At 35.4% G+C, this 14090-nt stretch overlaps 1 protein-coding gene across 1 annotated transcript in view; it reads left to right on the forward strand.

The window, feature by feature from the left end:
• The window catches only part of ELP4 (elongator acetyltransferase complex subunit 4), a 289442-nt gene that overhangs the window by 52649 nt on the left and 222703 nt on the right, over positions 1-14090 (forward strand). Inside the window, exon 5 of the mRNA XM_044682145.1 lies at positions 756-895. Within this exon, the coding sequence (XP_044538080.1) occupies positions 756-895 (140 nt within the window). The remainder of the gene's footprint in view (positions 1-755; positions 896-14090) is intronic.

Here is a 14090-nt window from a genome sequence, read left to right on the forward strand (position 1 = left end):
TGTGTGTGTGTGTGTGTGTGTGTGTGTGTGTGTGTGTGTGTGTGTGTTCTGCAGGCAGTCTTTAGGCTTTTCCATGGAAATCAGGATAATAGTATATAGTGGGCTCTCACATTGATCTTTCTAGAATCCTTCCCCAACAGGAATATAAAGAACTTGAAACTTATCTGAATGAATTTAAAGTTTTAAATAACAGGAACCTCCCAGGCTCAGTCAGGCCACTTAAATCATGCAGTTTCATAATTACAGGCTAGAAACTAGCCGTGTGGTTTCATTAGTATAAGAAGCTTTCAGTCCAAAACATGTCTTACCACATTTAGCCTTGGGTATTACTTAGAGAACAGAGAGGTTAGGGACTTGTCCAGGACCACACAACCAGAAAGTATCAGAGGTGGGATGTGAGCCTAGGCCTTCCTGTCCCCTAGGGCAGCCAACCAGGCTAGTCTCATAATTTCATAAGTGATGCATATTAATTCATTTTGATGCATTAAAGTATGGTGTGGTGTGAAAAGAAAGCTAAAAGAGAGATTTTAAAATTATGATCAAGGAGCTCTGAATTATTGATTGTGTCTAATGTTCCGGCTTAACATCTATGCTCTTTGGAAGTAGAAATTATTTCATTCTTTGTACTTTTACAAGCTCAGTGCCTGGCACATTACTTAGTAAATGTTTGTTGATTGTTTGACTGGCAAACTAATGTGACTGCTAACACATAAAAGAAACCATCCTAAAATGATATTTGTGGTCTTTCTCATCAGGCTGGTCCAGGAACATCATCAAGATTTGGTCACTATTATGATATGTCAAAAAGGATGCCCCAAGAGATAATTCAGTCTGCAAAATGGCATAAATTTTTCCTTCCCGAAGAAATTACTTCATATGCTAATGTAGAATCCTGGTAAGTTCCTAGTCTTTGTAAGATTTCAAAGACTGATATAACAAAGTTTTGCTTTGAAAAGGCCCATAACTTCAAGTGTATACTGTGACGTGTAAATTGTAATTTTTTACATTATAAGCAGTGATGATTATGTTTTCATTTTGTTGTATTTCATTATACAATGATTTTTATTTTTCTTTTTCAAATCTTATACACTTATCCCTGATATAATTTTGACTCTCAATAGTTGAACATTTTAGATACTAGATATTTATGTCCTGCTGCTTTAATTATGAGAATATTATGAAATAGTTTTAAATCACTGCCTATTGGCATTCCTTACAATAATGATAGCTTTTTTATCATGATAGCAATGAAAAGAATGTAAAATAATACCATCTCCTAAATGTATTTTATGAAGTGTTTTTTTAAAAGAAATCAATCATGCCATACTATCTACTACCAGGTAGCCATCAGTAGATTGATACCACACTAGTATGATGAGCAAAGATTAAGTTTTTATTTCTTAAGGTTGTCTGTCAGTGTCTAACTGGAAGACAAATACAGCATTCTTCATACTCTTAATATAGAATCAAGAGTATTAGGTGTTCAACTAAACCTGTGACACTGATAACATATTTATACCATTAAATGTATGAAAATTGCAATATTTTTAGTATTCAGGAATTCATAGAGGTCCAAATAATTAGTTCAGTTTTGTGATTTGACTCCAAGAGAGTTAAGCTGTGGGATGGATTTTTCCAAGGATCAGAATCTGTTCATATCCTTAGGAACCTTATTCTTTTACAATTAGAGTAGTAGATATAGTAGTTTGTAAATAGTTAAACAGAAGAGGAAATTTTGAAATGGAGGAAGATGGGTAGAGTTCTAGAACTGGAGTCACAAAAACCTGAGTTAACAAAAATCTGAGATCAGATCTTTTAGCTGTGTGACATTGGGCAAATCACTTAGCCGCTATTTGCCTCAGTTTCCTCAGATGTAAAATGAAAATAATAATAGCACTTCTTCCCCAAGATTTTTGTGAAGATAAAAGGGATAATATTTGTAAAGGCACTTAGCATAGTACCTAACACTATATAAATGCTAAGTATAGCAATAATAAAAAATGGAATGATTCAGGAACTTATTTGTCAAACTATCACATTTCAGACAGGTAGGAATTTGATTAAGATCTTAATTTTTCATAGCTAGGTGACTTGGCGTATCCCTCATTGATCTCTCTCTTGGTGTAGTGGAGCAAGCATAGAATCAGGTATCAGAAGACTTGGGTTTGGATCTGCCAGTCTTAGCTGACCACTCTTGTGTAACACTGGATTCTATGAGCCTCAATTTCCTCAGATGCTAGATGCAAATAGGGATGAACTCCCATTTTTATAATGTGTTAAGGTTTATATATTACATCTCACAACAGTTATGAGAGATAGATGGTAGTAGTAGTTGCACTAATGGTCCTGGTACCCTTTTTTCACATGATTCCAGTCCAGATTTTCTACTTACAATACAAGTACTCTTTCCTTGAGATTATTGTGAGGTTCCAATAGACAAATGCAATAGAAAGCACTTTAAAAACCCTAATTTACATTGGTAAATTATTATGCTAATCAGCATTATCTTTATCTGCCTTGTTATCCAATGAGGATAATTGAATTCAGACTAGGTCATAGTTTCTATAGATTTAATATTTCAGTATTTTGAAAGTCTGTGATTTGATTGGGGAGGATTTTCTCCTCACTGATGTAGGTTGCTACCCCTTTGTACTCAGTGTGTGGCTAGACTTATTTTCAGACAGCAGGTTTAATGTCCATCACCAGGCCCATCCTTTATTTTTTTACATAGTAAGCACTTCATAACTATTTATGATTGATTGATTGATTGATTTCCATCTTGTTGGGAGACCTAGTTTGTGGATTTCTGGCATACCTTTGAAAGCCTCAAGTCACTTCAGTGTCCCCAAAGGCAGGACTGTAGGAATTCCTCTTTTCCCAATGTGAATGAAAGGCATCTTTTTTATCTTATAAGATACAGATATATTTTAGATCATAAGTCATTAGTAGAATTTTCCCAAGGACCAGAATCCAAGAATGAAATAATTAGGTTCTTTCTTTGCATATCGCTTACATATGGTTTCAAAGATAGTGAAATCTAGTCTTTGCTATTTGCAAGTTAAAATTAATATTTTATCTAGAGTTGTTGTCTCTTGCTTTTTTTCCCCTTCTTCCATTGACCTACAACCTTCTTGATCATCCTTCATCAACATGACTCCCCTTAACAAAAGCATACTAAGCAGAGATAAGGAAGACATATAGCTACAGGGGAAAAAAAAAAAAAAAAGGAAATCCTTGTCAGATGAGTGCTGATAAATGTACACAATAGGCAACAAAATATATTTGATACAAGATACCAAGTCAAATACTATTTAGTACAGTTCTTCATATAGAAAAATAAAAATTTACCATTTCACTTTCTTTGCCCTAAAGTAACTTCATAATAATAAGTTGGTGGTAAGGAGCATCCATCGAATATATGAAATTACTTCTGAAACCTCTACCTCCTCTGCAGCCACAGCTTCCAAGGACCTCAAAAAGGAAGCTCTTACCATCAAAGTCCTTGGCTCTGTCAAAGGATTCAACATCAGAAAAAGATATTATTACTATCAATGACATTAAAGAAGATGCTTTAGCATCTACTTTGCCCCCGCACTCCTTCCCTAGGCCTTTCCATGTGACTTGCAGCTAAAATCTCCTCTGTGGGCCATCTCCCTTTTAAAATGTCAGCTCCTGGAGAACAGAGCCTGTCTTTTTTCTTTTTTTTAATATATCTAGTGGTCTTTGCACATAAGTACTTAATAAGTGCTTTTTAAAATTCATTCATATAATTAATGATAATAGCACCACTTACTTCACTCCTAAAGAACTTTATTGACACCCAAAAATTAGATTAAGAAAATTCTATTGTTCACATACCTAAAACTTATTCACCCAGATGACTGCCTTCTAGAAACTATGTTAAACACATTTGTAAATATAATGATCACCACCTGCTAAGAACTTACATTCTAAAATAGCCTCTTCAGTTTTTCTTTACTTATTAGCTTTTTATAGTCTCCTTCCTTCAGACACCTCAAGGCCCCTTACAAGAAACTCATAATTTTTTAAAGTATAATTAATATTATAGATCCTAGGACAGCTTCCACATGCAAATGGTGCTTAATATATAATTTTAATTATGAAGGGCTTTTCAGATATTTTAAAATATATGCAAATAAGGAAAGGATGACAGCAGCAGAAAGAAAATTTGCAATTTTGGAAAAGATCTAAATATTTTCCTCCCATAATCCAGGGGACTAAATAATATTACATGAATAGGATCTTTCCATCCAGTTGCCCATTGTGGGCCGTGTTGTTATTCTTCAGTCCATCTTTTTTTTTTCTAAGCCAACTCAAAGAATATTTCTAAAAATCCAACCATCACTGTGTTAACCACTATGCAAGATAACTAAAGTATTCCAGTGAATCACTGATGTCATTGAGGTGGGTATTTTCATCCCATCCATGTCCTATCCATATACTGCCAAAAGAACATCACAAGAGCTCCTTCTAGTGGGTTGAGGGCCTTCCTTAGGTTCCCTTTTAATTGTCGTGACACCACTAATGAGGACATTCCTGGTTATCCTTTAATCTTGCCTTATGATCAGCCTACTTTCTTTCTGATCATGTGTTTTTGTGACATCCTTTGCACCATTTATTCTTTGTTATTTCTTGGTTATAATTTGTTGCATCCTGCTCATCCTGTGTACTTTTTGTTTGCATTTTGGGAAATTCTCAATTTCAATTGTTTTTTTTTTAACCCTTATCTTCCATCTTAGAATTAATACTGCAAATTGGTTCCAACACAGAAGAGTGGTAAGGGCTAGGAAATGGGAGTTAAGTGATTTGCCCAGGGTCACACATCAAGAAAATGTTTAAGGCCAGGTTTGAACCTAGATCCTCCCTTTTCTAGGCTTGGCTCTCTAGCAATTGAGCCATCTACTGCCCCTCAGTTCTTTTTTTGCTTATATTTTATTATAATGTCCCATATTTTAAGTTAATGAACTTAATCATTAACAAACATGAACATTTCAGCATATGAAAGAAGAAAAAAGAGAGCATTGCAGTTTATGTAATTTCCCAAGAAAAACTAGTTTCTTTTATGTGTAGTTAGCATTCTAATAACAGATATATATTTTTTGCATTACATTAAATATTTTGCTATGTATTGCTTCTAAAATAGAAGAGCAGGAAGGACTAGGCAATAGGAGTTAAATGACTTGTCCAGGGTTACATAACTAGGAAGTGTCCGAGGCCAGATTTGACCTAGGATCTCCCATTTCTAGGCCTGGCTCTCAATCCACTGAGCCACTTAGCTGCCCCAGGTAACAAATATTAATAAATAATTCTCTATTTTTAAAAGGATGTATTATATATGTATTTTTATTCATTAAATCTCTGTAACTCTACAACAATTCTCCTGAATTCTTGCTATCCACATATAGTCTATGTCTGAGTACTGGAAGTAAAAGACAGATTTTCAGGTAGCATAGTGTAGTTTCACACCATTTCCCAAATTTTCTAACTAATGACTCAGTGTAATGTCACCAAGTTTCCTCTCTCATATTCTTTTCAAAAATAATTTGTCTTGATTGGATATAAGCACCAGAAGCAGGACACTTGTTATTCCTAGCTTTGGCTAAATTAACTTAGCCACCCTGTGTCTATGCATTGATCACTAAATAGAAATTATGCCTCTCCGGCTTCATGACACCTTGTTTTATAGAAGTCAGAACATTTTATCAGCATTATAGTCATCATAAGTACATATTAGTATCTTAGTTTTTAGTGATCCTCACTGGTAATCAGTCAAACACTGTGCTAGGTGCTAGAGATTAAAAGAAAAAAATTGAAATAATCCTTGCCTTCAAAGAACTTGCATTCTTTTGGGAGAAGATAATTTCAATCACAAGCCACTGGGAGGGAAAAAGAGAGGCATCATAGAGGAGGTAGTATTGGGTTTGAGCTGTGAAGGAATCCAAGTAGTCGAAGGGGTGGTGGAGAGAAGGGAGCCTTTTCCAGGTACAGTTTCAAGATGGACAATGGCATGCTCTAAGAGAAACAACAATAAGGGGATGGATCTATGATAAGACTGGAAAGATAGATTGAAGTCAGTATTTTAGGATCTTTAAACACAAAACAGAAGTTTTTATTCAGTCCTATACACATAATAAGGAGCTACTGCAGAGGGTTTGACCTAGGAAGTACTTTGGTACCAGGCAGAGGAAAAAAATTAAAGAAGGAAGAGAGACTTGATATTGATAGACCAATTAAGAGGCTATTGCAGTAGTCTAAGGAAAGAGTTGATGAGGGTCTGATCTAGAGTGGTGGCTGTATGAGTGAAGAGAAAAGAACATGTGAGAGATGCATGCAAAATAGGATTTTTCATTCAGTTGGGAGTCAAAAAATAATTAACATGAAACAAGCTTTTGGGATATGTGTTTCATCTGGCACATTTTAGACATTAAACAAATATAAACTAAATGTGCCAACTCTTCTTTGAATGGATTTCTTTAATTTTGGAAATCAGCAGAAGTGACAGGTAGGGGTTCTCTCATCTCAGTGTGTATACAGAGGTTGAAATTTTCCTAGTAACCCCAGAGCAATAAAGCACTTTAATTGACTGATAAAATAAGGTTTAGTAGTTTTAAATAAAATTTAAACACTCCCAAATTCCCATTACAAAAATAGGCAAAGCGTTACCAGCAAAAAATAAGACGTCCTGATCTTTCAAATAAATAACAGTACAGTGTTATTTACTAAAACTATTATGAAATTTCTTTTTGTATGTAAAGTAATAATTTTGGAAAAAAGGAAATATTAAGGAATTTTTTTCCTAAGGGCATAAAATGCATTATGAATTTAAAATGCAAAATAAAGTATAAATGCATTCCAAAACAAAATAGTTTTAAACTGTTTTCAGACATTATAAAAAACACAAATGCTAGATCTACAGAAAATATCTTATTTTTTTCTTATCCTGTATAGACATAGTTTTTTAAAGCTAAAATCTTGCACTAAAAATGTCTGTAGAGAGATTTCTTTGTTCAGAAAAGTAACAGTTCAGAGGAATAAGAAGACTCATAGATTTTCATTAACAAGGCAGTGTTTCATTTTAGGAAATTTAATTGATCATTCATTTATTTCCTATTAAACCTAAATGCTTAATTAAATGTAATTAAACTTTAAACATGTAATTAAATTAATTTTGAAAATGGCTGCTCTACCATATGAGATTTATTTTAATTTATGAAACGTATATGCTCATCTCACCAAAAGGAACTTCACTGGTTCATTTCAAAAGGAATAATGCTATGCTTTACCATTTGTCCATGCTTTTCGTAATTAAGACTGCAGCAGAGGAGTCTTACCCACTATCCTAGAGAATGACAATTTCAATTTTGGGGAAGGAACTGTTCAACAATATTTTACAGACTGAACCAGTTGGCTTATAAGATCTCTTCAACTATATAAATCAGGACTTTTTTAAGTAAGGGAAAAAATTGAAAATTTCCCTAAACATAAACTAATCAGCTGTGTGTACTTTTTACTTTTAAATATATCTGTGCATTTAGACTAACCTATTAAATTGAAACTTGAGTAAAAGGAATCATACTTTTATCCATACAAGGAGTTTTCTGTCGCCATTCATTATTAGAAAGACAGGTAGGAGGTTGGGAAGTAGAAAAGAGGAGAAAGTTATTGTCAGCATGGAAAATCGTTTGAACTCAAGACACTTTTAAGTGAAGCTATAATTTGTGTACGTTATGGATTATCCCTAAGAAAAATTATAATTTTAAACTGGCTTTTTTCCTTACCTGCTTTTTTCCTGTTGTTGTTGTTGTTGTTATTTTACTTGACTTTCATCATGGCTGAACCACTTGCAATTATAGTAACACTCAAAAGCTATTTTAATAGCTTTGGCAGAACTGACTCACTAAAAGTTCTGATCAGTTTAATTTTCTTTTTAAAAAACCCTTACCTACTGACTTAGAATCAATACTAAGTATCAGTTCCAAGGCAGAAGAGTGGTAAGGGCTAAGCAACTGGGGTTAAGTGACTTACCCAAGATCTCACAACTAGGAAGTGTCTAGGGTCAGATTTGAACCCAGTTCTCTATCTACTGAGCCATCTAGTTGTCCCAGTTTAATTTGCTTTTGTCATTTTACATAAATCTCTGCATATTATGCCCCATTTGGTGTTTTTCTTACCTGACTAGTCTAATGGTCCAATTAATGGTACTCTACAGATATAGTTGGTTTAATAAATGTTAAACAGAAAAAAATGACAATTTACTTTCATCTTTTAACAGTCACAATGATGACTGTTTAGACACTGGGAAATACCTCTTATGTCAAGGGAAGCACTGAGCATACTTAAAAGCATTGGGGATACAAAGAAGAAGAAAGAAAAAAAAAACAGTCCTTGCCTGCCCTTAATAAATTTGCATTCTATAAGGGGAGAGAGATAGGCTATGTCCATGGATCAGAATAGGGTGAGGTAATTTGAGGAGACTGCCCTATCATCGGGGGGATTGGAGAGGAATGCCACCTGATCTGGGCCTTAAAAGATGACAGGGGCAATTAGAGGGAGAGCCTGTGTGAAGGCTGAGAGAGGGAAAGAGATAGGCTGGTGAGTTATGAGAACACTTGGCACATCAGTCTGACCAGAATGGGAAGATAAAGAGGGCCCAAAATGTCAGACTGATCAGTTTGTACTTGATCCTAGAGGCAGTGCATTTTTTTTAAACAGGTAAATAACATGGTCAGGCCTCTGCCTTAAGAAGATTATTTTAGCAGTCATATTGAAAGTGAATTGAGGAGGAGAAAGGCTGGAAGCAGGGAAGCCAATTTTTTTTAACTTTTGTAATAATTCAGGCAAGAAATGATAATAATTCAAAGTCACATAATGAGCAGAAGGGACTGATATGAAAGATATGGTAGAAGGATCATCAGTCTGACTTGTCAATGGATAGGATATGTAAGATGGGTTTAAAGATGATGGTGAGTGGCACAGAGGATAGTGAGACCTTTAAAAGCAATTGGGAGATCAGTGGCAGTGGCCAATTGAAGGGCATTGGCATCTGTTTAGGCGAGAGCTTCAGTGGTTAGCAGGGTAAAGAGGAAAGTCGTTTGGTTTTTAGAGAAGGATCCTGATATTACGGAGCTCCTAGTCTAAAGGAGGAGACAACATGCCAACAGCCATGTAGAACAGCTATACATGGGATAAACTGGAGCAAACAGACAGAAGGCACTAGAACAGAGAACGAGAAAGACTTCCTGGCACTTTAAGTGGAGATGAGGAGGGAGCATATTCCACACAGACAGGTAGAATAATACCCCAAGATAGAGCTTCTTTTTAGAGGAATAGAAGGAGGCAAGTGTCCCTGGTTCTTGGAGTAGAAGGGTGGAGTTGTGAAACCCAACTTGTAGGCGAGGGGCTGGGTAAGAAAAGGCCTTGAATGTCAAACAGGATTTTGTATTTGATCCCAGATGTGACATGGGGCTCACTGAAGTTGGGTTAGAATTTGCCTCAAGAATGCCATGCCTCCTTAGCCTAATACTTAAGGTACTCCACAGTTTGGCTTTTCCCCACCTTTTTTAGCCAAATTTCATACTCTTCCTTTTCAGGAACACTGGGTTCTAGCTAAATTGATCTGTGACCCATCCTTCACACTTGACTCTTCCTTTTGGACACAGACTATACCACTCTCCCCACCTCACTCCCATGCCTCCATGCCTAGAAGTAGTCCTTTCTCATCTACACATCTTGCCCAATTGTTTTCTAAGAAAATAGAGGCATTCATCAGGAGTTGCCCTCTTGGAGGAGCTAGATAGCCCAGGAGACAGAGTAATGGGTCTGGAGTCACTGTCCTGAAATTAAGTGAGCCACCTTAAAACAGTATACAGGAAGACCTGAGTTCAAAACAAGTCTCAGTCACATTGTAGCTATGGGACTCTGAGCAAATTTCTGTTTGCCTCAGTTTCCTCAACTATAAAATGGGGATAAAGTTTCACCTGCCTCCCAGAGTTGCTGAGAAGATATTTGTAATGAGCTTAGTGCAGTGCCTGGCACACAAATGGCACTTAATAGATGTTTATTTCCTTCCTTTTCTCCTTGTTCTGTTCCTCATTCTCTCTTATTCCTTTCTACATCACACCTTGTTTTCTTCTAATTTTCCCTGAATTTTTGCCAACACCAACCCTTGTACTTTTGCCCTCATTCCCATCTTCTTCTGTGCCAAATTAGACTACCTGCATCTCTTGACTTTGAGCCTTATCCTATTTCCTCACAACTGCCCAGGAGACTCTTTAGCTTCCTTCAGATCCCAAGCCGATTGTTTTTCTAAGTTACCTTAACACACTATGGTCTCTCGTTCAATTGCCCTTATCAGAGTAGATGTTGTGTCTCATCCCAACTCCAGTAGATAGAATGTCCTTAAGGTTTAATCTCTGTATCCTCACTGCCTGCAACTATTCTCTGATTGTAATAAGTCATTCAAAAAATGAATGGTACAACTCATATGCCAGCTCCTAAATTTATAGCTTTTCCTTTTCCTCATTGCTTGCTCTTCCCTTCCTCAAGCATTTTGTTATATTTATTTGTGTGCATGGTTTATCACTCCAGGAAACTATAAACTCTTTGAAGGCAGAAATTCTTTTGCATTTGTATCCTCAGCAGCTACCATATATGTTAAATGCCATAAATGCTTTCTATCATCATCAGCATTATTAGTATGTGTTTCTTGATTTTATTAATTTGGTGTTTATATATTATTATTATATATCATTATATATGTTGCATTTGTAATACAATATTAGTTAGGTGTTTCTTTTTTATTTAATTTTTTATTTTTAGAAAAATTTTCCATGGTTACATAATTCATGTTTTTACTTTACCCTTCACCCTCTCAAATCCACCTCTCCCCCTCCCCCATAGCTAACTCACATTTCCACTGGTTTTAACATGTGTGGTCAGTCAAGACATATTTACATATTATTGATAGTTGCATTGGTGTGGTCCTTTCAGGTCTACGTTCCCAATCATGTCCTCATCAACCCAAGTGTTCAAGCAGTTGTTTTTTTTTCTGTGTTTCCACTCCTGTAGTTCTTCCTCTGAATGTGGGTAGCGTTCTTTACCATAAATCCCTTAGAACTGTCCTGTGTCATTGCTTTCTGCTGGTACAGAAGTCCATTACATTCGATTTTACCACAGTATATCAATCTCTGTGTACAATGCCCTTCTGGCTCTGCTCCTTTCACTCTGCATCAATTCCCAGAGGTCTTTCCAGTTCACATGGAATTCCTCCAGTTTATTATTCCTTTGAGCACAATAGTATTCCATCACCAACATATACCACAATTTGTTCAGCCATTCCCCAATTGAAGGGCATACCCTTGCTTTCCAATTTTTTGCCACCACAAAGAGTGCAGCTATAAATATTTTCATACAAGTCTGTTTATCTATGATCTCTTTGGGGTACAAACCCAGCAATGCTATGGCTGGATCAAAGGGCAGCATTCTTTTATCGCTCTTTGGGCATAGTTCCAAATTGCCATCCAGAATGGTTGGATCAGTTCACAACTCCACCAGCAATGCATCAATGTCCCAATTTTGCCACATCCCCTCCAACATTCATTTTTCTCCCCTGCTATCATTTTAGCTAATCTGCTAGGTGTGAGGTGGTACCTCAGAGTTGTTTTCATTTGCATTTCTCTAATTATTAGAGATTTAGAACACTTTCTCATGTGCTTATTGATACTTTTGATTTCTTTATCTGAATATTGCCTATTCATGTCCCTTGCCCATTTATCAATTGGGGAATGGCTTGATTTTTTTATACAATTGATTTAACTCTTTGTATATTTGAATAATTAGACCTCTGTCAGAATTTTTTGTTATAAAGATTTTTTCCCAGTTTGTTGTTTCCCCTCTGATTTTGATTGCATTGTTTTTCTTTGTACAAAACCTTTTTAATTTAATATAATCAAAATTATTTATTTTACATATTGTAATTTTTTTCTAACTTGCTTTGTTTTAAAATCTTTCCTTTCCTAGAGATCTGAAAAGTATACTATTCTGTGTTCACCTAATTTACTTACAGCTTCCTTCTTTATATTCAGGTCTTTCACCCATTCTGAATTTATCTTGGTGTAGGGTGTGAGATGTTGATCTAAACCTATTCTCTCCAATATTGTTTTCCAATTTTCGCAGCAGTTTTTGTCAAATAGTGGATTTTTGTCTTTGGGTTTATCATACACTGTTTTGCTGACGTCACTTACCCCAAGTCTATTCCACTGATCCTCCCTTCTATCTCTTAGCCAGTATCATGTTGTTTTGATCACTGCTGCTTTATAGTACAGCTTAATATCTGGTACTACTAAGCCACCTTCCTTCATGTTTTTTGTCATCATTTCCCTTGATATTCTTGATCTTTTGTTCTTCCAAATAAACTTTGTCATATTTTTTTCTAATTCAGTAAAAAAGTTTTTTGGTAGTTTGGCACTAAATAAGTAAATTAATTTGGGTAGAATGGTCATTTTTATTATGTTAGCTCGTCCTACCCACGAGCACTCAATTTTTTTTTCCAATTGTTTAGATCTAGTTTTAATTGTTTGGAAAGTGTTTTGTAGTTATGTTCATGTAATTCCTGTTTTTGTTTTGGTAGATAGACACCTAAGTATTTTATATTGTCTAGGGTGATTTTAAATGGTGTTTCTCTTTTTACCTCTTGCTGCTGTGATGTGTTGGAAATATATAGAAATGCTGATGATTTATGTGCATTTATTTTGTATCCTTCAACGTTGCTAAAGTTGTTGATTATTTCTACTAGTTTTTTAGTTGATTCTCTAGGATTTTTTAAGTAGGCCATCATATCATCTGCAAAGAGTGATAGCTTAGTCTCCTCATTGCCTATTTTAATGCCTTCAATTTCTTTTTCTTCTCTAATTGTTACTGCTACTGTTTCTAGTACAATGTTAAATAATAGAGGTGATAATGGGCATACTTGTTTCACATCTGATCTTTGGAAGCTATACTGTTTGGTGCATACATATTGAGTGCTGATATTTCTTCATTGTTTATACTGCCTTTTATTAGGATGTAGTTACCTTCCCTATCTCTTTTAACCTTATCTATTTTTACTTTGGCTCTGTCAGAAGTCATGATAGCCACCTCTGCCTTCTTTTTCTCATTTGAAGCCCAAAAGATTTTGCTCCATCCTCTCATTTTTACTCTATGTCCGTCTGTCTGTCTCATGTGTGTTTCTTGTAGACAACATATGGTCGGATTTTGGTTTCTAATCCACTCTGCTATTTGTTTCCATTTTATGGGCGAGTTCATCCCATTCCCATTCAGAGTTATTATAATTATCAACTGTGCATTCCCAGACATTTTGATTCTCTCTCCTAGTCCTGTCCTTTCTTCTTTCATTGTTTCCTTCTATACCAGTGTTTTGTTTTTAATCAGTTCCTATAATACCCTCCCTTATTGTACTTCCCTTTCTCCCCCTCCCTTCTTATTCCCCTCTTATTGTTCTTTAAAGTCACTCTGTGTCCCCCCCCCCAAACCCTCTCCCTCCCTAGTATGGCTTCCCTTCCCACCAGTCCATTTGTTACCCTTCTACTTCTCTATAGGGCTTGAATCAATTTTCTGCCCCTATGGATCTTATTGTTCTTCTCTAAGTTGATTTCAATGCACTTAAGTATTTCCTCTCTCTAACCTCTTTACCCTTAATGTATTGCTATTTTTCCCTGTTCGTCCCATGTGCTTCTTTATGGAATATAAATTTATTCCTTTTTTTCATTTTCCTATTTTTCTTATTATTATCTTCTTCCCCCCCCCAGTTTTGTATATATTTATACATGCATACATACATACATACATACATATATATATATATATATATTTACATATCGCTTGACATTTCATCCTATACAGTTTGTCCCTGTTCCCTCTATGTAAACTTCTTCTAGTTACCCTGTTGGTTATAATAATTTTTAATATTTGCAAATGACTTCTTTTCTTCTTGGGATATAAATTGATTGAACTTGTTGTGTCCCTTAAAGAAAAGAATTTTTTTCTCCTCCCCCCATTCTCTTAATTACCTT

The sequence above is a fragment of the Gracilinanus agilis genome, chromosome 6 (assembly GCF_016433145.1).
Source record: "Gracilinanus agilis isolate LMUSP501 chromosome 6, AgileGrace, whole genome shotgun sequence".
In the NCBI taxonomy this organism is placed as follows: Eukaryota; Metazoa; Chordata; class Mammalia; order Didelphimorphia; family Didelphidae; genus Gracilinanus; species Gracilinanus agilis.